The sequence below is a fragment of the Canis aureus genome, chromosome 19, assembly GCF_053574225.1.
Source record: "Canis aureus isolate CA01 chromosome 19, VMU_Caureus_v.1.0, whole genome shotgun sequence".
Taxonomy (NCBI): domain Eukaryota; kingdom Metazoa; phylum Chordata; class Mammalia; order Carnivora; family Canidae; genus Canis; species Canis aureus.
This window is the reverse complement of record NC_135629.1, coordinates 34,331,257-34,357,986: the sequence shown is the minus strand read 5'-3', so window position 1 is coordinate 34,357,986 and position 26,730 is coordinate 34,331,257. Positions and strand designations below refer to the sequence as shown.

Genomic DNA, 26,730 nt, shown 5'->3' with positions numbered 1-26,730 from the left:
AAACAAAAATAGCAAATAGATTACATATAAAAAATGTCAAAATGTATATTTTCAACACAAAAACCACCGTGATGACACAAATTCCTAAGAAAATCATCATATTGGTGGATCATTTAGAATCACTCCTCCATATTAATTCCCAAGCCTTTTGTGGCTATTCAGACTCATCCTCTGCTTTCCTATAAAAGTAGAAAGCATATTCAAAGAACCATCTAAATAAAATATTTTCATATGTGTGAAAACCTAAGAAAACAAGTGATAGCACTGGAAAAAGGTACTGAAACACTGTTGGTCACGGTCAGGCTTATGCATGCAGGCAAAAGCCACTATGCAGGCAAAGCTATTTTCAGAGTCCAGATCCTGCCAGGACAAGCCTCCAATCTCTCATGTGAGGGAGAAGAACATAGTTCCCCAAGTCACTATATGCCTCCCAAGATCTGCTCAGTACAGTACTTGAGCCACAGTTGCATATATAAAACATTTTTGCAGTTTTTTAAACAATGCTATCTAAAAAAACAAAGAGGCAACCAATACGGAATTAATCACTAGTCCTAAATCAATCAGGTCTTTTTTTTTTTTTTTTTTTTAAGATTATTTATCCATGACAAACACAGAGAGGCAGAGACATAGGCAGAGGGAGAAGCAGGCTCCCTGAGGAGATCCTGATGCGGCCCTAGATCCCAAGACACCCCAGGATCACGACCTGAGCCAAAGGCAGATACTCAACCACTGAGCCACCCGAGTGTCCCAGGTCATTTTTTTTTTTTTTTTAAACCAAACACTCCAACCAACTGGTTTAATAGCTAGCATTCCAAATCACTGACAATTTACCAGAACTCAAAGAGAAAAAGTTGAAAAGGTAAGCTAGAACATTATCAGTATGACTCAAAGCTATCAGGTTAAATTTCAGTTCAGGCAAATCCTATTTGTCCACAGCTCATGAAAAAGGTGAATTTTTACACGAAGTCACAAACACTAATATTAGTTTGCAGACTACTCTGTTTTGGACACTATTCAACACTTGTGGCCATTTAACAGATGTACATCCAATAATACTGACAGGCTCTATAGATCAATTTTGGCTTCCAGTCCTAACAGTCTTCCTCCTTGAAAGTAAAGGAAAAAAGCCAAAGTGTGGTCGTCACTGAAATTTGCTTTGTCTCTGAAAAGAGGATTCCACCTCTACAGCTTATTTCCAGATGTTCAGAACAGGTCTAGAGAAAATCATATTCTAAGAAGCAGTAACTATCACACTGGTTAAATGTTTATCACAAATGAACATTTATTGGGTAGAGCCATAACCCTCATAATTTAATCACACTACACTCCTATTTCTGAGGTACGATTTCATTTCATAAACACAATTTTTAAAGGCACACACACAAAAAATCCTGCAATCACCAGTTGGAGAAGAGCCATGTCATCTTACAAGTTCCCCAAAATGGCAAATGACTCTTTATCTTTTGTTTAAAAGTTCTACAAGAACCCCATGCCACCGTCTCATAGACTAATATTAATGAAAAATTAGCCTCATTTTCTCAACAGCAATAAGCTTCTAGAAGATTTCCTTCTGTTAGAAGAAAACAAACATTATCTGAAAAAGGAAAAATGGATTCTATTGCAGACCTCTGGGCTCTCAGATCTGGATCATTATAATCTGTATCTATATAATGTTCACCATGAGGGCAATGCATGGGTAGAGTGGAACAGATAGACCAGGGCTATGAACTTCCCTGTCCTCCAGCCCCAGCATGGTCACAGAAAGAAGAAAAAGTAATTTCAAAAGAAACACATGGATCCCCTACTCCTCCCTGCCCCACCCCCACCAAAAATAACCAACCATAAAGTTATAGCACCTCTCAAAGACTTCAAGAGAAGCATAAAGGGGAATGTGTTGCCCTAGCTAAGGACCCTCAAATCTGTGCAATTTCTTTATAGTTTTATTAAAATATGCAAGTACAGTACTTATAAACAAAGAAGTCATTTCAGTTTTTGCTTAGAAAAATGGGAGCCAATACATTCCTTCTGGGAATTCAGGGTAAGAGCTTTACAAAAAGTGTCCAGATGTGCTTAAAAAGTCAGTCTGTTCTTTCTTTTAAGGAAGAGTGAAGAGAGAAACAAAGGGTAGGAGGGACATTTTATTAAAAATTGCAAGGGTTGGGCAGCCCTGGTGGCTCAGCGGTTTAGCACCGCCTCAGTCCAGGGTGTGATCCTGGAGACCCGAGAGCAAGTCCCATGTCGGGCTCCCTGTATGGAGCCTGCTTCTCCCTCTGCCTGTGTCTCTCATGAATAAATAAATAAAATCTTTTTTTAAAAAAACTGAAAGGGTTATTAGTTTTTCTTAGCTTGTATGCTAACCCGCCCTCCACTGACAACACAGGAGCATCTGAGGCAGGACCACTGAGGCCCCGCACAAAGTGGGGGTGGGGAGGAACTGGCGGGCAGCAGTGTGGGCTTCTGGATCTTCCCTAACCTCCAGAATGTCCAGAGTGGCAGATGGTTCTACTGCGTGGTGATCAAATGGAGGAGAGACTCTGAAAGCCAAAGATCCTCAAGTGACAATCAAGTACTTCTATATTAAAACATAAAACAATCACCCTTGGGACAAAACTTCACTCCCTTCCTCACCCCCCAAAAAAGAAAAAAAAACTTAACTGAAATGTTTTATCAACATCACATCCCAGTTTGAACCTGGAAGCTCTGCTGAGATGTGAAGTTTCCTCAGCCCAGTGGTCTGTTCCCAGAGTCCTTTGCAAGCCCAGCAAGATTCTAGGAGGTAGTCTGTTATGAGGTGCTCTCAGAGAGGCTGATGCTAGCTCTCGGTACTGGAGGCAAAGGAGTGTTTCAAAAAGCATAAATAAGGGAGACAGAGAGTCAGGCATATATTGTGAATAAAAAGATAATCCTAATAATAGTTTACATTATCATGAACCAAAGTTTATATGAGCAGCTAAGCCCCCTTTCAAAGCAGAGGGCAGCTGCTGGTACGGTGGGGGAAATGGTATGTCAGAAATGTGACCTACCTTCAAGTTTGTTTAACTCAGCTGTCAGCCACCGCTTCCTTCCGCCACCTTTCACCAGGATGGGGGCGGAGGCGGCACCCTTTTTGAAGTGTTTTGTTTGCAGAGGCATGGAACTGTCTCAGTACTGGAAGGACCTCATCCCCACTCTTCCTGGGCAGTCCTGACAAAGGCCAAGTCACCCTCATCAGTCCCCTGAGGGTGAAAATGATGACCCCATCAGAGAGGCAGCCCTGGGGGCACCCTCCTACTGCCCCCCATCCTCAGGAGTCCAAAGAACATGTTCCGGATGAAGAGTCTTAGTCCCTGGAGGCTGCCAGGAACCTTACGGGAAGGAGGCCAGGAGGCTCAAGGCTGTGCTTAGCCATGGACCTGCCAAGTCATGAAGACCCTCCAGGCATCACGCACTCCCCAAACTGCCACCCCCACATAAACCCCTTTTAGCCAAAAGCCTTAACTGTGTAAGCTGAATATCTGCACTCAGCAGAGTAATCCAGCCCTTATTCAGAGTACCTCAGATGGGTGGGGTGCAGGGCTAGGCTGTGGGGAGGGGACTGACAGTGACTGAGATGGGGGCCCAGGGCCCCACGAAGTGACATTCAGGCAGAAGTGACACACCTGTGTTACTTGTGTGAAGACTGGGTGAAGGGGCACCTTTTGGAAGTAGCCAGGGTCATATTTCCAAATTAGAACAGTGTGGCATCTCCAGCCACTTATTTGGAGTTAAATAGATCTGTATCTACAGAGGCAGGAGGTACATGAGAACTGGAGAAATGGTCCCTGGGGTCTCTCTCCTTTTCTTCATATCCAGGTCTCTTGGATATGAAGCCCATTTCAACGTGTGTTCACCCAGCCAAGGTCTTTCTGCAAAGGCTGAAGAAGCTCCAACCTGCCCAAGGCCAAACAAGAGGAAGAGCCCCAGCAAAGAGTCAACTCCGAGGATGCCACCTCTTCCCTCACCCCCTCTCAGCCTCACCTCAGCAGTGTGGCTCATGCCACAGAAGCACATGAATACTATACTAAGTGAATGACCAGATGGTGGCACTGGGGCAACCCTCAAATGATCTTGCAAACATAAAGGGATGGCCATCATGCCCATCATTCTTCTGGCAGAGCATCACAAACCACAGACCACAGAAAAGGGACCACCATTTGTAGGGTATTGGCAAAGGCTCGAGGAAGGTATGTTCACAACCAAGCTTTCTTTAGGTGTGGTTACTTAGAGGTTCAAGCTGCATGTACCATGCACATCTCAGACCTTCCCAGATTAAGACACTGTCTGCTCCTGTTGCAGGTGGAATATCTGGCCTAAAACTACCAGTCCCTTCCCAGAACAACTTGTCATCACTCCTATCTAAGCTCAGAACGTCCCAAGGGTGTGACCCCTGAGATAAGACTCTTCATCCCATCAGCCTTCTCAGACCCTTCTGGTCTCTGAATGGGTGACCTCTCCCCAGCCTCATACTCATCTGGCCTGTTTCACAGACACTGCAGGTGACAGTCTTCCCGACAGTCAATCGGGCATTCCTGTCTCCTCTCCTGCACATCAGAGGACATCAGTGCAAGCCTTCACCTTATCTTCTTAATGCACATCTCTGCTTTTGGGCAGCTCGGGTGGCTCAGTGGTTTAGCACCGCCTTCAGTCCAGGGGGTGATCCTGGAGACCCGGGATCGAGTCCTGAATCGGGCTTCCTGCATGGAACCTGCTTCTCCCTCTGCCTGTGTCTCTGTCTCTCTCTTTCTCTCTCTCTCTGTGTCTCTCATGAATAAATAAATAAAATCTTAAAAAAAAAAAGAGAGAGAGAAAAAAAAAGCACATCTCTGCTTTTATCTTCTCTCTCTACCCACCCATATATTGCTAAGTCCAGATCCTCCAGTCTGTTGAGGGTAGCCCAGACTCACTTTTGTGGAGATAAAGAAGTTGCTTTTATGGAGCTCTTCCTGAAATGTTCTTAGGTTATCCAAGGGACCCTCATCTGGGACCCACTAAAGCAACACCACCTCAACCTGGGCAGGTGGCAATCACTCAGGAGGACAGCTCCTGGACTCCAAAGGAAAGCAGGGGTGAGGAGCTAAGTTGTCTATGTGTCACAAATGCTAACCTCTTTAGTGTTCTTAATAAGACAGCCTGGTGCAAACGGGGGTACAAGGGAAACAACAACAACAAAGTTAATCTCTCAGCTCTGCAATTACTCACATGTAGATTATCTGCCAAACAATTTCTTATCTCTGATCAATTTTTATCTGTGGCTGCCTTTCCCCTGCCCCCCACCTCACCACCTAGTGCATACCGAATCCTCTCTTCCCCTGACAGGTGCTGACAGAGTGGTTCAGACCTCCACGACTGTCAACACCCCAATGTAATTCAGAGCTCATGGGGAGTCTGAGGCAGTGCCTTTGTTTATGGATTCAGTGATTGATTAGGCCCTAAAAGCTCCTGGCCCAGAAGACTAAATGGATTGAAATCCATCATTAACAGTAGCGCAGTGTTAAAAAATAAGCGATACAAAGGGACCTCTGGCCATGTGAACAAACCGGACAAGTACACAGGAAATGCAGAGGACCAAAGCAGATGAATACCCCTGGGCACCTCTGATAAATCCCACAGGCAAACTGACAATGACCAGCAGAGGTGATGGGGCACATTCTGTAAAAAATAAAGTCATCTGTGTGTGAATTTTCTTTTTTTGGCTTGCCTCTCTTTTTTTTTAAGTTTTTATTTAAATTCCAGTAGTTGGGGCACCTGGGTATCTCAGTCAGTTAAGCATGTGCCTTGGGCTCAGGTCATGATCCCAGAGTCCTGGGATCGAGCCCCCCATTGGGCTCCCTGTTCAGCAGAGATTCTGCTTCTCCTTCTCTTTCTCCCCTTTATCAATCTTTAAAAAAAAAGATTTTATTTATACCTTTATGTGAAAGAGAGTGAGAGAGCATGAGCATGGTGAGCAGCAAAGGGAGAGGGAGAAGCAAGCTCCCCGCTGAGCAGAGAGCTCAACATGAGGCTGGATCCCAGGACCATGATCTGAGCTGAAGGCAGATGCTTAATCCACTGAGCCACCTAGGCGCCCCCATATTTTTAAAAAATAAATAAAATTTTGGTTAGTTAACACAGTTAATATTAGTTTCAGGTGTACAATATAGGGATTCAATACTTCATACAATGACTGGTGCTCATCACAATCAGTGCACTCCTATGTTGGAATATTTTAAAAATTCAAAACCTATATGGAGGACAAAGAGTTCATAGTATTAGAGAAAGATCTGCCAAAAATGGCCATAAGTTAGTATCTTTTCTCTAGAGAGATCAAAAATAGACACCCAGGTGTGCAAGAGGCAAGAGTCCAGGTAGAAACAAAAGTGACCAAACTCAGTAAGGAGATGGAATGGGTATGATAGAAAAATTACTCCCTCTGAGTTAAAAGTTCAAGTTATCTCAATAAAAGTAACTGTTAGGGTGCCTGGGTAGCTCAATGGTTGAGTGTCTGCCTTTGGCTCATGTCATGATCCCAGAGTCCCGGGATCAAGTCCTGCAGGGGAGCCTGCTTCTCCCTCTGCCTAGGTTTCTGCCTCTTTCTCTATGTCTCTCATGAATGAATAAATAAAATCTTTTAAAAAATAAAAATCATAAATAAAAATAATAAAAATAACTGTTACATTCTTAAGAATTCTAGTCTGTCCTATTTTATAAATAAACCGAGTGGGGTCACATGCCCTGTCCTAATCGCACTCAGCTGGCCTGGGATGCCTTCATCTGGCATGTCACACTGAGGTAAATGAGACAGTCTAACAGTGGCTTCACAAATCAGAATTTGTGAGAATTCTTTTTTTTTTTTTTTTTTTATTGTGAGAATTCCAATAAAACAGGATTAACTTATATTTATGAGGAAATGTGTGATCAATCCAAAATCGACCTTGGAAAATATATAAATGAAGAAAAGATTTACTAACCAAATTACTGATACATATAGAATTCCCACCATAATACTAAAATTCAACTATTTTCATAATATGCTATTAAGTCCAAAAGAGTCTATCAATATTCTTATTTTAAAGCCCTCATTCACTTAAACATCTTCCCTAATACTCTCTACTAAGCAACATCTCATCCATACCTCACTTTAAAACTATCAGACTAAAAAGCAGTAAAACTTACTCAGAAGGTAAATCATCAGGTAGAAATATTCATTCCTTCTCTAATAAATGCAGAATAAGACAAGTATAAGGTATAAACAAAATAATAAAGAATGAGAATTATAGGGACGCCTGGGTGGCTCAGTGGTTGAGCCTCTGCCTTTGGCTCAGGGTATGTTCCTGGAGTTCTGGGATCGGGTCCCACGTCGGGCTCCCTGAATGGAGCCTGCTTCTCCCTCTGCCTAAGTCTCTTCCTCTCTCCTTCTGTGTCTCTCATGAATAAATAAATAAAATATTTTTTAAAAAAAGAATTAGAATTATAAATGTCAATATTTTCTAGAATATGGGAAAATGAATATGGGAATATTATTATCTGATAATAGATTACCACCAATGACTAAGCACTTGCTATGTGGCCAGTTGCAGAGCAAAATATTTTAAAGACAGTATCTTATTTAAGTCTCAAAATAATCCTGGGGAATAATCTCTTACTAATCCATTTTACAGATGAAGAAATTTGCCCAAGGTCATAATAAAGAAGAGCAAATGGCAGAGCTGGGATTTGAAAACCAAATTTTCCCTCTTCCCAAAACACAATTCTTCATCATTATACAGGGCAAGCTGGCAAACAAACACACAATAAGACCTACAAAAGTTTTGCCATGGTAATTCCATTTGGGAGAATATATGCCAAGTAAGCAAATCAAAATGGCCAAAGAGGCAGGCTGGAAACCAATCCACATGAAGATGTCCAAGCAGCTTTATAACAGCAATATGTTGGAAATAGCCCAAATGTTTCATCAGTGGGGTTTCAGGGCCAAGAACAGGGGTGCACACATGAAAATATTACATGGCCAGTAAAAGTGTCATGTCTGTGAACTATGTCAATGTATGGAAATATCTTTAGAAAACAAATTTAACTAATTCAAAGAGATATATGCACCCAATATTTATAGCAGCATTATCAACAATAACCAAATTATGGAAACAGCCCAAATGTCCATCGACTAAAGGATAAAGAATATGTGATATATCTACAGAATGGAATATTACTCAGCCATTAAAAAGAATGAAATCCTACCATTTGCAAAGATATGGATGGAGCTAGAGTATATTATACAAATGGAAATAAGTTAGTCAGAGAGAGACAAAATACCATATGATTTCACTCATGTGGAATTTAAGAAAACATACATAGTGGGGGGGAGGCAAGTCAAAAAACAGATTATTAACTACAGAGAACAAACTGATGGTTACCAGAAGGGAGGTGGGTAGGGGATGGGGGAAATAGGTGATGGGGAATAAGGAGTGCACTTAGGATGAGCACAGGGTGATCACTAAATTTGACACCTGAAACTAAAAACAAAAAAAAGAAAATTAAACCAAAAAAATAACCATAAAAAATAAATCCAGTGATTCCAACCCCGTAGCAACATGCACCTGTGTGTTCAAGTGTGGAAGAACCACATTTGGGGGATCCTTGGGTGGCTCGGCGGTTTAGCATCTGCCTTCGGCCCAGGGTGTGGTCCTGGAGTCCCAGGATCGAGTCCCACCCACATCGGGCTCCCTGCATAGAGCCTGTTTCTCCCTCTGCCTGTGTCTCTGCCTCTCTCTCTCCCTGTGGCTCTCATGAATAAATAAATAAAATGTTTAAAAAATTAATTAATTATTTTTTTAAAAAAAGGAAGAAACACATTTAATGTTCATTTAGCACTCCCACCCCTTTCTTTTGCATTAGCTTTAAGTCACCAATTTGTAAAAGCAACACAAGGAAGCCCTGCTTTAAGATGTTATAATTCAGAATGTCCTTCTCTTCTGGATCCAAAGAAGTGAAGTTTTCATATAAAAATAAAGGAATAGCTCCACTAATTTCAAAGGCCCCCCCCCCCATTTTGGCACCTTTTTTTTTATTGAAGTATAGTTGACACACTAGGCATTCCTATGTTTAAATCAGAGTAACAAAATCTCCTGAGTTACAAGCCCATATCTCATGAAATTTGTTAGCCATTTAGTAAATTTATTTAAGACCTAGTATGTCGGGATCCCTGGGTGGCGCAGCGGTTTGGTGCCTGCCTTTGGCCCAGGGCACGATCCTGGAGACCCGGGATCGAATCCCACGTCAGGCTCCCGGTGCATGGAGCCTGCTTCTCCCTCTGCCTGTGTCTCTGCCTCTCTCTCTCTCTGTAACTATCATAAATAAATAAAAATTAAAAAAAAAAAAAAAGACCTAGTATGTCTACATATTGGAACATTCTTTCTGTCACCATTTGGTTTGCTCTACTACCACAAGGCCACTCTTCAGAATCTTACTCTTTTCTAACACGTTTGAAAACGTTAACACTACTGAAGATAACATAAATCCAAAGGCCAAGGAGGAAGAAAGTTTAGGAGTGTCTGAACATAAGTCAATATGAAGGTTTACGCCCCAGATGCAGTTTTTATGGGGTCTCCTTGCCTGAAAAGGAGCAAGGCATGCCCACAATGGTTCATCACACTTTCTCACGGTTGGCAGGGGGAGGGTGGAGAGGGGTGGGCAGCACACCCCCAACCAGGTCCTAGACATTCCCTGACCCTGTCTTGCATGTGGCTCCCTTGGGCCCTCCAACAGCTTCATATATAACTGAGAGGTATAGGGTTATTAGGGTAACAGAGACACAACTAAAGACTACCCAAATTAACTGCTGCATCATTTAAGATGAACAAGGTTGGGAAGTCCTGGGAGGAACTGGGACAAAGTCAGTGCTATCTGATCCGCACTGGAGAAAGAAAAGCAGATTCCTCTGTTCGGCAAGAGTGTCCTCTGCCTGGGCAGATCCCACATCAGTCTTCATTCCAAGGTGCCTTTTTCTCTGTCCTTACCAACCTACACATCCTGTCTACATTCCTGTTTTGCCCTATACTTGGATTGACTTACTAAAGTCCATCAAGCATAAAGAACCACTGGGCCCCCTGTGCACCTGGCACAGACCCAAAGCCCCCAAATATGGTCATGTCTGCATCTAAGGATAAGCTGTCCAACATGGCAGCCTCCAGCCATGTGTAGTTACCTAAACATAAAGTAATTTGCGTAAAATTTAAAATTCAGTTCCTCGGTTACACTAGCCACATTTCTGCCCATACAGGGAAGAACACGTCTATCATCACAGAAAGTTCTACTAGACAGCACTGAGCTGAAAGGTTTCAGCCCACCTGCCTCTGCAGTTTCAGGTGACATTCTCTCACAGCTGGAAAACTCTTCCCAGCTGTCACCAGGAACCATCTGTCACCTCATCGGACACTGAAGTGACAGCTCAGTTTCACCTGGGCGGCATGTTTTTTTTTTAAGACACGGTAAAATGGATACTTCCATTAATTTACACTTATATCAATGTCTACCCTTGTGTATCCACCATCACAATCAGCATACAAATCAGTTCCATCCCATCACCCTCCAAAATTTCCTTGTACAGCTCCTTTGTAACAAACCCTGCATATATCCCCCAAAACCATTGATCTGGAAGCTTTCTAAAACAAAACAAAACACAAAACAAAACCTCAGATTCCTGGCCTTCCCCTGGAAATCTCACTTAAGCAGGTCTGGGAGGAGGCCTGGAATCTCTCCCTCTACCCCCACCCCTCCATGTTCCTCAGGTGACTCTAGGGAACTTCTGGGGTAAATGCCGAATCCTAGTTTAATTTAATTATCTGCAAAGCGCTCCCCTGTATCTCTCTTCCCACCTCCATTAGCTGCTCTGCTGCACATGGCAGATTTCCATCCCAGGCTGGGGGATCGGAAGGCAGGGCAGGCTCGGCTGCCGGGGGGCACAGGCAGGGTAAGAACTCTGTGACTCTGGTTTCTGGCAGAGAGAGGCCTCTTTGCATCACGTGGCCTGCCATCCTAATCCCTTCCTGGCTCTTTGTGCCATGGAATCCTCATCTGGCAAAAAGGAACCACATCAGAAATAACTGCCTACCTCCGAGGCTCTCTGGGAAGCAATGATTTTTTTTTTTTTTAATATAAGCAACATGGTGCTTTCTTTTTTTTTTTTTTTTTTTTAGATTTTATTTATTTATTCATGAGAGACACAGAGAGAGAGAGATGCAGAGACATAGGCAGAAGGAGAAGCAGGCTCCATGGAGGGAGCCTGATGTGGGACTCGATCCTGGGACCCCGGGATCACACCCTGGGCCAAAGGCAGACGCTCAACCGCTGAGTCACCCAGGCTTCCCGCAATGATTTAGGTAATACAGAAGGCACTGAGCAGCCAGGACGAAAGGCACCCTGTCCTAGATACATCATCACCACACAGGGCCGCCTTCAGATTGGAATTCTCCTCACCCTGACTGTTTACCTGCCAGATGTGGGAAATCAGGACACAAAGTACAATAAAATTGCAACCAAAACAAAAAAAAAAAAAAAAATCAAAAATTTTTTCCTCCTAAACGCATGATCCCAAGGGCAAGGTACCAAATTCCATTTTTAAAGGGGAATTCGGAAGAGTCAACAACATCTTAAAAAACCTCCTCTGCTCAGAAAGTAAACAATTTACAAAGAGGGTCAACACTTGAGTTTAGCCATTCTCTCCAGCTTCTTCAATTCTACTGAGGATTCCTGGAAAACACTTTGAAAAGTTTCAGATGATCAAAGGAAAAGTATGGCCAACACAAGAAATACTATCATTTAACATCACGTGTTTATTTAGCCCCACCAAACCAAAGAGAGAAGACTGTTTGAAAGGGAGAGAATGCCTGCTTAATCAACTAAAAATGCATTCATTACTATGCTATTCACCGTGGCTTTCCTGAAATCAGACACTTTTGCCCCTAGACCATAAGATTGAAGCGATTTGAAATGAAAATATTTCCTGTCCACTGCTTGCCAGTTTCTAGCCCCAGAGTGATATAACAGATGACATCCAGTACAATAAATGCTTTTATTAACCATAAATTTGAGACTGCTTTAGGGATTTGAAGTGTTGGGTTTCATGCTGAAAAAATGTAATGTTATCCACAGACCATCAGTGAGTAACAAAAACAGAGGCACAGGTTATGCTACTTTGATCAAATTATGGCAAAAAAAAAAAATCGTCTTTTGCATTTAAAATAGTAGTTGCATTCAGGGCATATCTTCAAGGAGCACCACAATAGTTTAATCATGTCTTGGAGAGTTTAATGGAAATTCATCCTGAATGCAGATTAATAGAACCAACAGCTTCTGTTAAACAGAAAGGAAGTTGCAAAGTGTTATGAGGCTAAGTGAGCTGAGAAATTCAAATGCTAAAATGGGACCTCTAAATCAAGGTCTGTCAACCTCAACACTATTGACACTTTGGGCCAGATAAGTCTTTATTGGGGAAGGCCGGCTCACGCATTTCAGGGTGTTTAGCAGCATCCCTGGCCCCTACCCACAAAAAGCCAGTAGCAAAACCCCTTCCCAGTTGTGACAATGAAAAATGTCTCCAGGGAACCCCCAAATCACCCCCAATTGAGAACTACTGCTCTGAATCGAATTCTAGGCCTGCTAAGCAAATGCTGCCTGATTTCTCTTTATCCAAAGACCACATCAGGGCCGAAGGAGTCTCGCGGCGGCCTCAGCACTCAGCTCCAGGGCCTCCCTCTGCACAGAAATGGTGAGCCCCAAGTGATTTCTGAAAACCAAAAGCACTCTGCACCCCCTCTCCCACCGAAACCGACGGCGGCACAGCCATGGAAACAAGAACTCTCTCCCCTGTGACCAGGGCAAAGGAGCCTAAGCAAAGGCAACCCCCTCCTGAGGCACAGGCTGGCCGGGCCTTTGTGTCCAGCACATTCCAGCACAGGGGCCGCTGCGGGGCTGGGCGGCACCGCATCCCTGCCAGCCTCCAGACTGCTGCTTTCTGGCCTTTCACGGTCAGGCCAAGGAGGGGACCTGGGACCCGGTGCCAGAAAAGAAAATGAAAAGCAAAGGTGCGCCTCTGCGGCCCATTCTCTGCGTGCTGAATGTCCCACTATTCCATCTCGGCATGACATTTCACGGCCAGCAGGGGAGGGGGCCGGCCGAGGGCGAACAAACGCCAACGCCAGCCGCACAGGCCCGCCCGCCCGGCCTCATGAATAAAAGAGGGAGGGTTCGTCTGGGCCGCCTTCCTGGACCCTGCAAGAATAACAACCGGACACTTTTTGACGTTTTAACTTACTTTGAAAAAATAACCAATATTAACTTTACACGTCTTTGACTTTACACGCCCTTACTCACCTCTGGGGTAAGGGCAAAGAAAAGAAAAGCCCCGTAATTGGACGGACGATAGCAATACAGGTTAAAGTAATGGAACTGTCTGCAGGGACTCTACTAAAATAATTTAGGCAACAGGCGATCACAGAACCAAAAGGCTGGAAACTGACTTCGAGGATATGTTTTGAGTGGAGTGGCCTTTACTGGAAATAAAGTTCAATGTTTTCTTAGCACAAAGGAAAGTCATGACTGAATTGTGGTGCGAGGATGCACTCAACCGTAAACCTGCCCCGGCCAAGCAGAGGTTGTAATAGGCACTTGTTCCTAGTCGCTGAGGGCGACACCTACAACTGTTTGCAACCAGCCCGTGTGAATAGCAAAAGCCTTCAACATTCTGAGACACCACAGTCCTAATTTTGAGAGCACAATTCATTTCAAATCATTTTTAAGAGAGGAGATTATATTACAGGATAGCACATGACGCCCCGTGCTTTGGATTCCCAGTAAAAAGGTAGCCTTAATGTAAAGCATCGCTTTTTTAGAAAAGACAACCTAAGACTCAGCTGGATTAAACCACTGGCAAGGTCTCCATGTGCAACAATTTCAAAGAAAAACCAATTTTGCTCATCGCTGAAACTGCATCCATATTTGTTACCTACTGATAATCTAATACGCAACGGCACAATATCACCTTTTAAGGGATCTGGCCAAAATATTTAACTTGATCCTAGTCGTGAGGAAACACTCAGAAATCTAACTTGTGGCACCGTCTACACCACAAGTGACCCTGACTCTTCAAACATGTATGTTATAAAAGACCAAAGAAAAAGGGCACCCCGGGTGGCTCAGCGGTTTAGCGCTGCCTTCAGCCCAGGGCCTGGGCCTGGAGACCCAGGATCGAGTCCCACCTCGGGCTCCCCGCAGGGAGCCTACTTCTCCCTCTGCCTCTCTCTCTCTCATGAATAAATAAATAAAATCTTAAAACAAAACAAAACAAAACAAAGAAATGGGTGGAAGAGCTGTCCTCAAGTAGAGGAGATGGAAGAGACATGATGTCTCTGTACAAGTGATCTATGTAAGAGTAATCCTTGTCTGAATCCTAGAATGTGATTCAGAAAGAAATCACGAAGGACTGTGAGACAGCTGACATACGTGTGGCAAGCAACTGGTAACTCTAGGCAAAGGGTAAATAGGTGTTCATTTTACTGTTTTTTCAATTTTTCTATAGGCTTAAAAATTTTCAGAATCCAAAATATGGGAGAGAAAGTACAGTAAAGAGAAGCCCAGATAGCAGTAACCGGCGGCCGCCTGCTGGGCTTGGCAAGAGTGGGGAGGAGGGTGCTCCGTAGCAAAAATTTCATCTTCCTAATTAGTTTCAGAAAATATATGTCCAAAATATGAATAATGGTTTTTAAAGGAAAATTACATAGTCTTTATATAACATAGATCTAAGATAAAAAATAAAATTTAAAAAAACATAATAATAGGACTTATTCACTTAACTGGGCAAGGGGAGGTGGAGATGTACACACAGCAGACATTTAAGACATTCATGTTTCTGCTTTTAAAACAGTCATAGGTCCTTTAAAAGCCACTTTATGCCTTTCCCTAAAACTCTTCTCCTGCAATTTATCATTCTCTTTCTCCTCATGTCAAAAAGCCTACTAATTTAAAAACTTTTTAGAACAGCTCTTTAAAACCCCCCTTCCGCCCAAAGTCTCCCCCCATTATCCACCCTCATCTTTCTTTAATGAGATAAAAGCAATAATTACACTAGTCTTGACCAACTCAAAAACTATGCACTTAAAAAAAAAAAAAAGTGCGACCCTTTAAGTAAAAGGAAGAAAGCTCAGTAAATGGGAAATGTGCTCAAGTGAAAAGATGTGGGGGTAGAATTTCTGTCTCTTGAGGACTTCAAAACCCAGGGAGGAGAACAATGAGAGAGGCAGCATGTCCAGAGCAGCCTTATGAGGGATGGGGGGTGAATGTCACCTTGGGCGAGTCCAACACTGGGAACCCACGGCTCCACTGCCCTGAAGCAGCCTTTGGGCAGCACAACCAGATGTTACATTTTTCTCTGCTTAATTTTGGTAAAACTCCATGACCTCTTTCTCAAATTAAAAAGGCAATGCTATTTTTTTAAACCACAGGAGCTATCTTTAGTGAAGCCTTCTAAGGATTTCATTAATTCATAGCCAGCCAACCAGGACCTTTCCCACAGTCTCCCACAAAAAAGCCCGGGAAGTCACTGACTGCTTGGCTGGATCTGAATATGAGCAGAGGTAAGATCAGAAATATCTAGTTCCTCCCACAGGGAGGCAAGCCATGAAAATCAAAGCCAGGCAAAAACTCATTACCACAGCTGGCCAGCAAACCCACAGCCCTGGAAAGAAGGCAAAGAGCATCTTTGATTCTGGATGGACCGTCTAGTGACTTCAGAAAATAAAATGTGTTCACAACCAGAAGGGATGAAACAAAATGAGACCCGTACCTCTGTTAAAAAGACAAAGTTTTCATACCAGCTGGCAGCTGCTGCTAGGGAATGGGAATTATTTCATAAAGTCCAAAAACCAGGATGCTTGGTTAGCACTGGACAGTAACTTTTTTACATTTTTTTTATCCACAGTGCAAACTGTACAGCCCAAACATCCCCTCTTGAAGCAACACTTTACAAAGTATAGGGACAGAGTTCCCTGGATCTTGGAATTCTTCCTCCATGTCTATGTCTCTGGTATTGATCTCCATCCATTACCAGCCCAATCACCACCTCAGTCATCCCCTGGAACATCCTGCAGCCCAGCAGTGACCAAGGTGGACACTTGGTGCCAGTAATCTATGATGTGAATAGCTGGAGCATATTTTATGCTAACTCTGAGCACCTAATGCCACATGATGCACTAATGCTGTGAAAACATAAGAAAACCTAGAAGTTCAGAGGATATCTATAGGACTACTGCTCGTCTTCCATGTCACCTCAGCACCTCACCACCTGAGATCATCTGCATGTGCCACCATCATTCTCATCACCAACTATAATTTCCTGCAGAGCACTTGGTCATTCAAGGAACATGCAGGGAATAACCTACAATATGCCCGCTCCAGATTTCCTGATGTGGCAGAGAGCAAAACAGATACAGGCTCTGCTCTCATGCAGTTGACACAACAGTGGAGGAGACAGACAAGAAAACACCATGTGTGTCTCATGGTGAAAAGTTCTGTGGAGAAAAACAAAGTGAGGAAAAGAGGGCAGGTTGCTATTTCAAATAGGGTGGTCACATCACTATTCTGTTGTCCTTGTTATTTCCATGCTACAATCTAAGCTCCAGAAATCGGGCCCAGCACATAGAAAGCTCCGAACACTCAGTGAATGAAGAAATGGCCACTGAGGGTTACTCTTATTAAACCATTCATCCGCTGGAGAAACCTGTCAAGCCTCATGGTTCCTGACAGGTGCACACGGGCAAAACTCATGGCACCCTGTAATCCAGTCCCAACCTACATCCTCAGCCTTCCTGTCCTCACCCTGTCAAATGAACTACCCTCCCCCAACTTACCACGTCTTTCTTTCTGCCACACATTTCTTTCAAAGGATCCCCCACCTCCTGGTTCCATTTGCAGGGGGGTGGGGGGGGGTGCCTTCTTTGGCCATCCATTCCCTTCTTCTAAGCCCCTCTGAACCATCCAAATTAAGTTTCTTCTTCATGAACAAGTCAAGTTTCTGCTGCTTCTTCAACGCATAACTGCAAAAGGCTGGATGCATTCTCACTAGATCTGGAGTCATGATGGGATGAGTCTGACGTTACTAAATGTAGGGTTTTCTGGCACAGGTGAAATTCACATGGGGAGACTGGGGAAGGGGGAGCAAGATGTGGAGAAGCCTCACAGACAAAGGTGAGCCTCCTCCAAAGCAGAGGAAACTAAGGCAGACAAAGAAGCCAAAATTACTGGGAACCACACGACATGGGCTAATAAAAAGCCAGATTTCCAAAGATGTCAAACAGTGCCACAGCCACTGACACATCGTTACCCTGATTCTCACACTGGCAACTGCATAGGTGGACTGTTCTAGGATGAGGAGCAGCAGGAACTGTGGTTCATGTTTTCTGGAAGGAGTGGGGAGGTAGAGAGAGGACAGAGTTCCCTGTACCTTGGAATCCTTTCTGCATGTCCATGTCTCTGAGCCCCTATCCCTTTTTCTTACAGCCTCAGCTGGGTGGGGAGCCAGATGGTCCTACCATCTTTGTCTTTTCCCTGCAAAATCTAAGTAACTACAGAACCACACCAAGACTTGACACAGTGTAGCTGCTCAAAAAAAACATGTCTTACCTCTTCACTCCAGATTAGTCTTCTTGAACTTCAGATATTAAGCAGTTAAATAAATCCTAACCATGTGAGTGCCCATGCCCCACCCAGAGCCAATGTGCCCACTCCAGAGAAAGGCAGTGATAAACTGTCACTCAGCAGAGCCCACACTTGCTAGGGCTGACTGCTCATGCATTGGTCTGGATTACATTGCATTTTCCTCTGGTAAAAGGGGGGGGGGGGCTAATTTCAGGAGAGAAGAAACCAGAAATCACCTGGACAAAATAGAATCATGGAGAAAGGGTTTTTAAACCATATGGCCTATCTCAGGAAAATGCACTTCTTCATTCCAAGGAAACCCTCCCTCTATCCCCATCTCAGACCAGAAGTCTGGGGCCATAGCCAGCATTTTCTAAAGGGTTACCATTCAATGGGGGCTGGGTTGAAGGTGGGGGGGGGGGTCATTCTACAAAACTGACAAAACAGAACACTTGGAAAAACTCCTAGTTTTTAAGGAAATAAAGTACTTTTCAAATCTAAAAAGGTTATATTTAAAGTCTAATCCCCTATGATTTCAGAAGGATTCATCTAAAGCATTCATTTAATGTGTAAAATCTAAATATCCATTGGAACACTTAATAAATGCTATCAATTTCCATTCCCTTTCAAAGTTGCTGCTTCAGTTTTATAGGATATTTCTGATACATTCAAGCAAACTTCCCTACAATGTAGTAATTTTAATGAAAAAGCCTCATGATTAATGTTCAGGTTTGGAATGAGGAACACACAATAAAATTATAATTTATTAAATTTCCAATAATACTTGCCATCTACTGCCCTTTCAACTCTTTAAGGTACCAGCCTTATGCAAATAAGACATTTTAGCACTAGAAACAAATGCTTCTTAAACGCGCAGTTTTTTTTAATGGAGGTAGTTTCCATTCATGCTATTAAATCAGACAATTTATAGGCCAACTTCCGTTTTAGAAGAGAATTACATGTGTGTTCACATCACATCTTTATTTTGTCATCCACTCAGTGATTTGTTGAGGACAGCTGGTACCTATTAAGTCCCCCCTTTAAATGTTGTAGCCTTAATTAGCTACATCCACCTTCCCCCAACATTTTCAAACAAGGAACCAAAGAAAAGGGAAGCCGTTTTTATCACAGATGCTTTGAACAATGGAGTTGTAAATGTTAAAATAATAGTCTCCATTAGAAACCAGGTAGTCATTCCTTTTTTAGGTCCCATCACAAAAACACGGTACAGACAGGGCTTAAATGTTTGGTGTTTGTTACTTAGGTAATTTTTAGTTTCACGCCTGGTGTTATTAAACTTTCCCAAGATACTGCTTGGGAAACAGTGAGGAACAGCCTCCCCAGAGATACTCTTGGCATTATTTAGGCTACAAACTCATTACTTGGGACTTCTGAGCTCATGAAACCAGCACCAGCAGAGAGTCTGCAAATAGAGCATAAGCATGGTATGGTTTTCTATGAACAGACACCATGCTCTTCCCAGATAATAAAGACTTTCCAACTTAACAGTGAGAAATCCACTTATTGTACGACTTTAACTTGCCACATGTAAATATAACACACTAATTTGGTTACAATGTAGATTTCCTGTCTTAAAAAAAAAAAAAAAAGTACCCTATGATGCACTGGCGCTTCAAGTGTGAATTACATCAACAAGCGAAATTTTGAGCAAGATAAGGAGCCACCTCTAGGATTTCCCCTTAGATTTGGTTTCTTAGAGATTTGTCCCAGCTTTTAATCTGCAGTAAGACTATCTGTTTCAATAGGATGTGCTCATTCCTGGGCTTGTGTCTTTTCAATCAGCCAGTGGCCCTGCCGGGTTTAGAGTGGCAGAGAGGAAGTGGCCTGTGGTTAAACAGAGGAAATTCCAAGGCATTTTAATAGAGCAAATAGTCTCTTTACTTCCCACAGGGAAGAGCTTCAAAGGCCCCGGGCCCTGGAGGAGACAATGTGTTGTGGGGCCATCAGTCACCTAATCGTGTGTCAGGACCATTCAGAATGTCCCAGCAGCCAAGACAAACACTGCCCAGGAGGACATTGCCTCCCACCGGACGAGCAAGTCAGGCTGCTGGGAGTTGGGGCCTCTGGCCCCAGCACAGACAGGCCCCCAGAGCTTGCTGAGGACAGGAGACCTCCAAATTTGGGGGAGATGTGAAACAGACAAGGTCTCCACTGCCAGGGTAAAATTCAGGAGAAAAGTCTCCTCCAAGGGTACTGCCCCTCACCCCAACCTGTCAAGCTTCTAGGGATACTGGAGCCCCCTCCCTCAGCCTATACTCTTACAAATGGGGGGGGGGGGGTTGCAAGCTTTCAGAAGCCTAAAAGCCCATCTATCAGAGGCAGACACAAGGGGCAATGAGAAACGAAAAGATACAATTAATTGCTGATGGGGTGGCCCCAGCAGCAGCAGACATCTGCTGGGCATGGTATGTGAAAAGCTCCGGGACCGATGAGGGGAAAAGAGGGTCTAAAAGCTTAAACACACACACACACATTTTAGGCCAAATGAAGCATGAAAAATAACTTAAAATGAAGACTTACAAAAGCATTAGCAGTTCTTTCCTTTGTAGGGACTCTGTAAGGTTTGAACTGCAGAGAATATGATTTGGATGCTACTCTCCTCTTTCCTGAGACTGTTTTCCAGACAAGCCCAGCTGTTCTGGGGAGGAACCCATGGAAGCGTCAGGGTCGCCTTCACTCCCGGCCTCCTCTTCAACCCCAGGCTAAAGGCATCCACCCAAACCAGGATGCCCTGCCCAGCTGGCTCTCCGGGATCCCCTCAGCCAGCCTGACCCCTTTCACTGGTCAGGGCTCTGACAAAGTCTCCACTTCCTCTGTAAGTCCAGGAAAATAATTTAAAGTCAAACTCTGATTTTAAATGTTTAGAATGTGGCTTCTCCCCACTTCTCTGGCCTGGGGAAGTCCTGTCTCCTAAAGCAACGGCTCTCATCATTGAGAGAGCATCAGAGGAATTTGTTAAAATGCCAATTCCTGAACCCCCATCGCACTCCCATTCTGGTCGCATTAGCCTTGAATCTGCATTTTAACAAGCTCCCAAGGCAATCCTGATACTGGAAGCCCTAGACTTTGAGAAATTGTGTTCAGCGGGAAAGGGGAAAGGGTCCACAGCCGGTACTTACTTGCCGGTCTCATTCACCCAGCTGTATCCCCTTGTTAATACAACTAGCACAATGCCCCAGGCACTGCAGGGGCTGGGGGGGGGGGGGGAGGTTCGGTGGGATGGATGGGGGAGGGGAGAGAAGGGAGGGCTGTTCAAGAGAGATGGACCCTGGCCAAGAGGATTCCCAATTAACATGGCAAAACAGGCTGCAGGAAAGCATCGCAGTTCTTATAAAAATGTCTCTCTGAAAAATGTGTCAACCAGGGCTGAGTCATTTTTTAACCAAGAATTCTATAAGAGACACAAGAGCATGTATAACATGGAAGACATGGCCACAAGACAGGCAGACCAGATGCAGGCTAGGGAGCCATGAGCTGCAAGTGAATGAAAACGCATCCAATTCAGAATCAAATAAACATGCCTGGGCCCACAGCCAAGGAGAGTTCTTGGATTGGACTTTTATCAGGACCTAAATTTTAACCAGCTGGAACTTCTTCTTTTCCAAGTACCACCCTATTCCTTCCTACCTTTTGAGATGAAGTATTTGCCTTAAATGGGAAACTTGCACTTCATTGTAAAGACGATGCCAGCATTCTGGCTTCCTGAATTCCTGGAGGAGCAGGCTTTTTGCAGGGTAGACATTTGTTTCAGAGATAAAAGACTAAAGAAGATGTACCCCATTTAGATAGGAAGGCATTTTTGTTCCCTCTGCAGGAAACTGTCACTAAATAAAAACCTGTGGGAGCCGATGCCTAATTCTTTGTTCCATCGATGTTTTTCAAACAACTAGCAAGGCAAGAGGGGGAAAAAAAAAAAAACCTCAGCACAACTGATTGATATAAAGTTACCCAACATAAAACAATTCCACCATCAAGAAGCAAAAGTTAAGACCCAGTGTGAGGACCGGTTTTAGAAATTGTTACTGCTAAAAAAACAAAACAAAAAAAAAAACAAAAAACAAAAAGAAATTGTTACTGCTTTGGGAAAATTGTATTTATTACTCCAAGAGCAACTTTACCTGGCAAGGGCCCTAAGAGATTTTTTTTTTTTAAGTAGTTGAGGAAGTGTGCCCACAACTCATTTCTAAAACACTGAGCTGTGTTCAAGATGGTATCAGCCCCTTAATTGCCCCACTAATAATAGGAAGGTTGTGAAATCTGACCACTTAAACCAGGCCAGCTCCTAAGAGAGCCTCCCCAAAGGGTGTGTTAGAAATGCTGCTGAAGGTTAGCTGGCTGCAGTCACCTTGCGAGTCCTGGGAAAATACACACTGCTGCAAGGGCAAGAGTTTCTGGAACAAACGCTCCCTGGAGATCAAGGGGGTCATTGGCTCAGTTCCTCTGCAGCACCCAGATCCCACACCCTGTTGTCCTCCTGTCAGGTTCCATGTGACCTTAGACCCACAGGAAGCTGTCTCCTGTTTGATTCACACATATTGACCCTTCTTTTTATGCCTGCATGGCCCCAACTAGACTGTAAGCAACCTTAGAACACAGACCAACATCTATGAGCTGAATACCCATCATCTGGTAGGGGACTCTGACATGAATCAAATGCCCAAATCATTGTACACCAGTGTTCACTGGCCAGTCCTCTGACAGAACTTTTGGAAGAACATATGTAGGGAGATGGGAGCAGGGAAGGCTTCCTGCAAGAAGTGCTGCTGGAGCAGAGAAGGGAGGCTGAGGTGTAAAGAGAAGGAATGAAGACAGAACAGCATGTGCAAAAGCCTGCTGTGTAGAGGACACTGGAACTCAGTGATCTCATCTCTCCACCCACTTCCTAAAAATCATCACTTAATACAGGATTTAGCAGGAAGGCTGCAGGGTCTAATTGGGCTCAGCCAAGAATTACAGGGTTCCAGGCTCAGAGGCCACCAAGACGAGGTTAAGTGCCTGGCTAAAGAAACCTGTCCTAGACACAGATGTGAACAAATATTGACAATGTAGTCTGGTGAGAACTAAGTGCAAGGACCTGGTTGAGAAGGCAAAGAGAATGACATTCAGGGAGGGCTTCCCGGAAGGTGGTATCACCCAAGCTGAGGCTTAGGACAAGCAGAAGGTGCTCACGGGGAGGAAAAGGCATCCTAGGAGCAGAGAAAACATGCCTCAACAGCACAAAGGGCCCAAAAGTTAGGGAGCAGGCTGGAAAGGTGGGTATGCAAGGCAGATGGGCAGGAGGGGTTGAAGAGAGCTGGTGGCTCCATCATATGCACCAAAAGGCAAGTCGAGGAAAGAAGGAGTCATGTATTGGGTTGAGAAGAATGTGGAATCTGGGAGGCGGCTTCCATACTCATTCAAGAAGGGATGAAAATGACCCAAGGAGAGAATTAGTGGGACCAAAGTAAAAGCTGTTTAGAAGGTCACCCCCAATTAAGAGTTGTGGTGGGAGAAAGGTCAGCCTGAGTGTGAGGCTCCTGGGGCAGAGGCCACCATTAATTTGGGGCAGGGGTGCAGTTAGAGGAAATGAACACATACCCATAGGCATAGAGAACAAAACCACCACCTTGGCTCCTTTGGGTCACTATTATACCCAAACCATTAAAACTTCACAAGCTTTGTACACAGATGCATGAAGCCACCTAGACAACTGCAGAAAAATAGCAATTTGGACTGACCCACCTATGCTGTCAGATGAAAACTCAGAATGAAATGCATGTAATGCTCTCACAGTTACTCAAAAGCTGAAATATCCATTTAGATCCAAAAAGTTTAGCAGGATTAATAAGTCAATATGAGATAGCCTTAAGGAAAACTTCTTGATCTAAAAATTGGGGAAAACTTGCTATCTTAAAAATTAATAGTTATTTTACTAAATAAGACAAAATAAGAAAATATGATGTTTTACTCAAACAGGAAGGTTATATGCACTATGGGGTTGGTGGGAGGGTGTGTTATGGCTATCAAGTTTGAAGACATCCCAGCTGCCTGACTCATACCTGGTCTTCTGCACTGTGCTTCTCTGAATGTGGGACAAGGTAGCGGGAAGCACTAGCCTGAGACTCTAAGAAAGTACTAGGTCCTAGGCCTTGACTGCACTGAGGCCATGCAGAATATCCCAGGTGTGTCAGAGTTGTTCTAAGTAAATGACCCATCTCTCAGCGCAACAGTACTGGGATAATTAGGAAGTCCCCTTTTAATTCCCATTTTCCAGGTGAAGAAACCAGAGCCCAGAAGAGCCAAGGTCATGTCCGTGGCTGCCTGAGTGCAAAGCCCACATCCTCTCCACAAGTCTAAGGAGCTTGAGTAACCTGACGCCTGGCTGCCCTGAGTTGGGTAGGAGATGTGAGGCAGACAGATGTAGTGTGGGTTCCAAGCCCAGGAACCCTGGTGGGGACCGGTGGGGACCGGGGACAGCAGCATCCCCGCGCACATCGCTCCCTGCCCAACTCCCCACCACCCGGACAGCGTCGAAGTGCTCCGTTACAGCAAGAAAACTACATCTGCGCCTCTCCAGTCTCCTCGGGGGCACCTGACCGAGGCGACAAACTCATGCCTTCCTTTGGCCTAGAAAAATATCCGCAAGTCAAGCTGGGGCCGGGGAGAGGGGGTGTAGGTCATCCGTGAGACCATTCCCTAGACGAAGGGCTGAACGGGGAGCAAAGTTTTCCAGCAAGGCAGGAGTCGGAGGTGGGGTGAAAGTGGGGTAAGACGGCCCAGCCCAGAAGGAACAATGCGGCCACGAGAGGGGGCGCATCCCTCCCCAGCGCTCCAGGTCCCCTCTCTGGCAGTCCCGGGCCTCTACAGAGTTCTGGACCCGAGGTAGGGGAAGAACCCGCCCCCCACACACACTCCTGCTCCAAAGCGCCCCCAGGCCCGACAGTTCCGAGCATCCCAGCCCCGGGGTGAAGGAGGTACGCGTCCGGGAACAAAGGGTGGGGCGCCCTTCTCTCGCCCGCCCTCCGGGAGCCAGACCCCGGCCAGGGGCCGCGCCTCATTAACAACACAAAGCCGGGGGTCGGGCGGCCCCTTTCATCCCGGCGGGGGCGTCGGACGCGCGCCCCGGGAGGGAGGAAGAAGGGCGAGGGCAGCGGGGATCCCAGCCCCGCCGCTGACTCGGCGCAGGGCAGCAAGTCGGCACCGGCTCGGGTGCCCGCGAGCACCTGTGCGCACCGCGCCCGCCACGCTTCGGGGGATGGCGAGAAGTTTCTCCTTACCCTCCAGCCGCAGGTGTCGGCGCCCCGCGCTCTGCTGGAGCCGCCCGCGGCCACGGCCAGCTGCGAACCGTTGAGGCAGGCGTTGACCGTGAAGAAGACGGAGCAGAGCTGCAGCCACGGGGCCATGGCCGTGCGCGCGCCCAGCCCTACCCTGACTCCGCACCCCGGCTGCCTGCCTCTGGCCAGCCCCAAGTGGGCGGTGGCGCCCGCGGCCGCCGCGGAGCTGGCCGCACCACGGAGCATGCGCCGCCGGCCCGCGCCCTGCCCCTTCTCCCCGGGCCCCGCCCCCAACCCGACTCCCGCGGCCTGGCCCCGCCCCGCCCCGCCCCGCCCTGCAGCCGCCCCCACCCCCATGGCCACACCCCGAGTTTCCACTGAGAGGCCCCAGCCGCGGTTTTTGCCCCCCTCACCTGACATTTATCCAAGTGATGCCTGCTGCCCGCAAAAACTCGGGAAAACACAAAGAATATAATGATAATGGCTCTAATAATATTTTAATCAACATCTACTATTGGCCAGGCCTCTTCTTGAATCCTCCCAATTGCACAGGGAGGATGACCCTAACAGAAAAGTTAGGGTAATGTAGTGGTTAGTTAAATCCTCGCTGAGACCTCAAACAAATGACTTGCCCTCTCCACATTACTGTCCCTGCTCCCTGTAAACTGGAATAACAAACGTATGCAAGTTTGGGAAGGATTCTACTAGTTAGCACATAGCAAGTGCTCAATAAATGGTACATTTTTATCATTAACCAACTTCGCATAAGGTCACACAGCTGGTACCTACTGAAATTCAAATCCAGATCTGACAAAAACAATACTCTTAACCACTAACACTTGTCAACCTTACCATTGTGAAATGGGTAGGAAGCTGGGGCTCAGAAAGTGGAATAGCCAAGGTCATATGACTTTACCACGAGCCCCTTCCCACTTTGACTTGTATCTGTGCACCTGGTCCCACCACTTCACTGTCCTTGGCCCCACTCCTCATCTGTGCTACCACCTCCTCCCCCACAACAGCTGTATTTCCTCCTTCCTCTTTTGTCCTAATATATGATGCATTTCTCCACTTGAATCAAGAGTGATCTCCAGAAAGGTAAATCAAGTCACTGACTTCTGATTAAAAATCCTCTGCGGTGGCATTTATTCAATGGCCACTTATAATCAAATCCATCCCGGCCTCCCCTCCTCCCACATTACCTCTTCCCACTCTGCCTCCACTACCTGGCTCCAGCTGTGTGAAACTGCCCGCTCAACTGCATCTTGGTCTTCTTGTTTCCAACCTTGGAGATTCTCATCTCTGTCTGTCCAACAAGATGTCCTCTACATGACTATCTCCTTCTAGGGTCCAGAATCCCCTCCTTCTCCTTGCTGGTCAGGCCTAAGTGTGGTAACAGTTCAGTGGCTGCTAACACTGGGTTCTTATACTTTCCCTCATGACTCCACACACCCTGCCCTTACCTTGTTCTTAAACTCTCTGAGGAGGTGAAATGGACCCAGTTTTGCCTGCTGCTCCCATGGGGAATGAAGACTTCTCAGTAAAGCTAGCAGAAGTCCTGGGGACTGGTTCTGATGAGACCACTTTGGAACCAGGGAGCAGAGCCAGCTTCACTTGAATCTCAGAGGTTGGAGGTGGAAAACAATGGTTGTCCAAAGAAAAATGCAATGTTCCAGAGAAAGTGAGTATCGTTCCTGGGTTCACCAAACAACAGTGTCTACTACAAGACCCAGGTGCTGAGATGTCCTGTCCTTGTGCACCATGGGACAGAAATGTT

At 45.2% G+C, this 26,730-nt stretch overlaps 1 protein-coding gene across 2 annotated transcripts in view; it reads right to left on the bottom strand.

Annotated features, from left to right (window-relative positions):
* Nucleotides 1-25,176, bottom strand: part of IL17RD (interleukin 17 receptor D) — a 69,241-nt gene extending 44,065 nt beyond the window's left edge. Inside the window, exon 1 of one of the 2 annotated variants that reach the window (XM_077858438.1) lies at nt 24,957-25,176. In XM_077858438.1, the coding sequence (XP_077714564.1) occupies nt 24,957-25,082 (126 nt within the window). In that variant the 5' untranslated portion in view covers nt 25,083-25,176. The remainder of the gene's footprint in view (nt 1-24,956) is intronic. The other variant, XM_077858437.1, reaches the window with a different exon arrangement.
* Between the last annotated feature and the right edge of the window lie 1,554 nt (nt 25,177-26,730).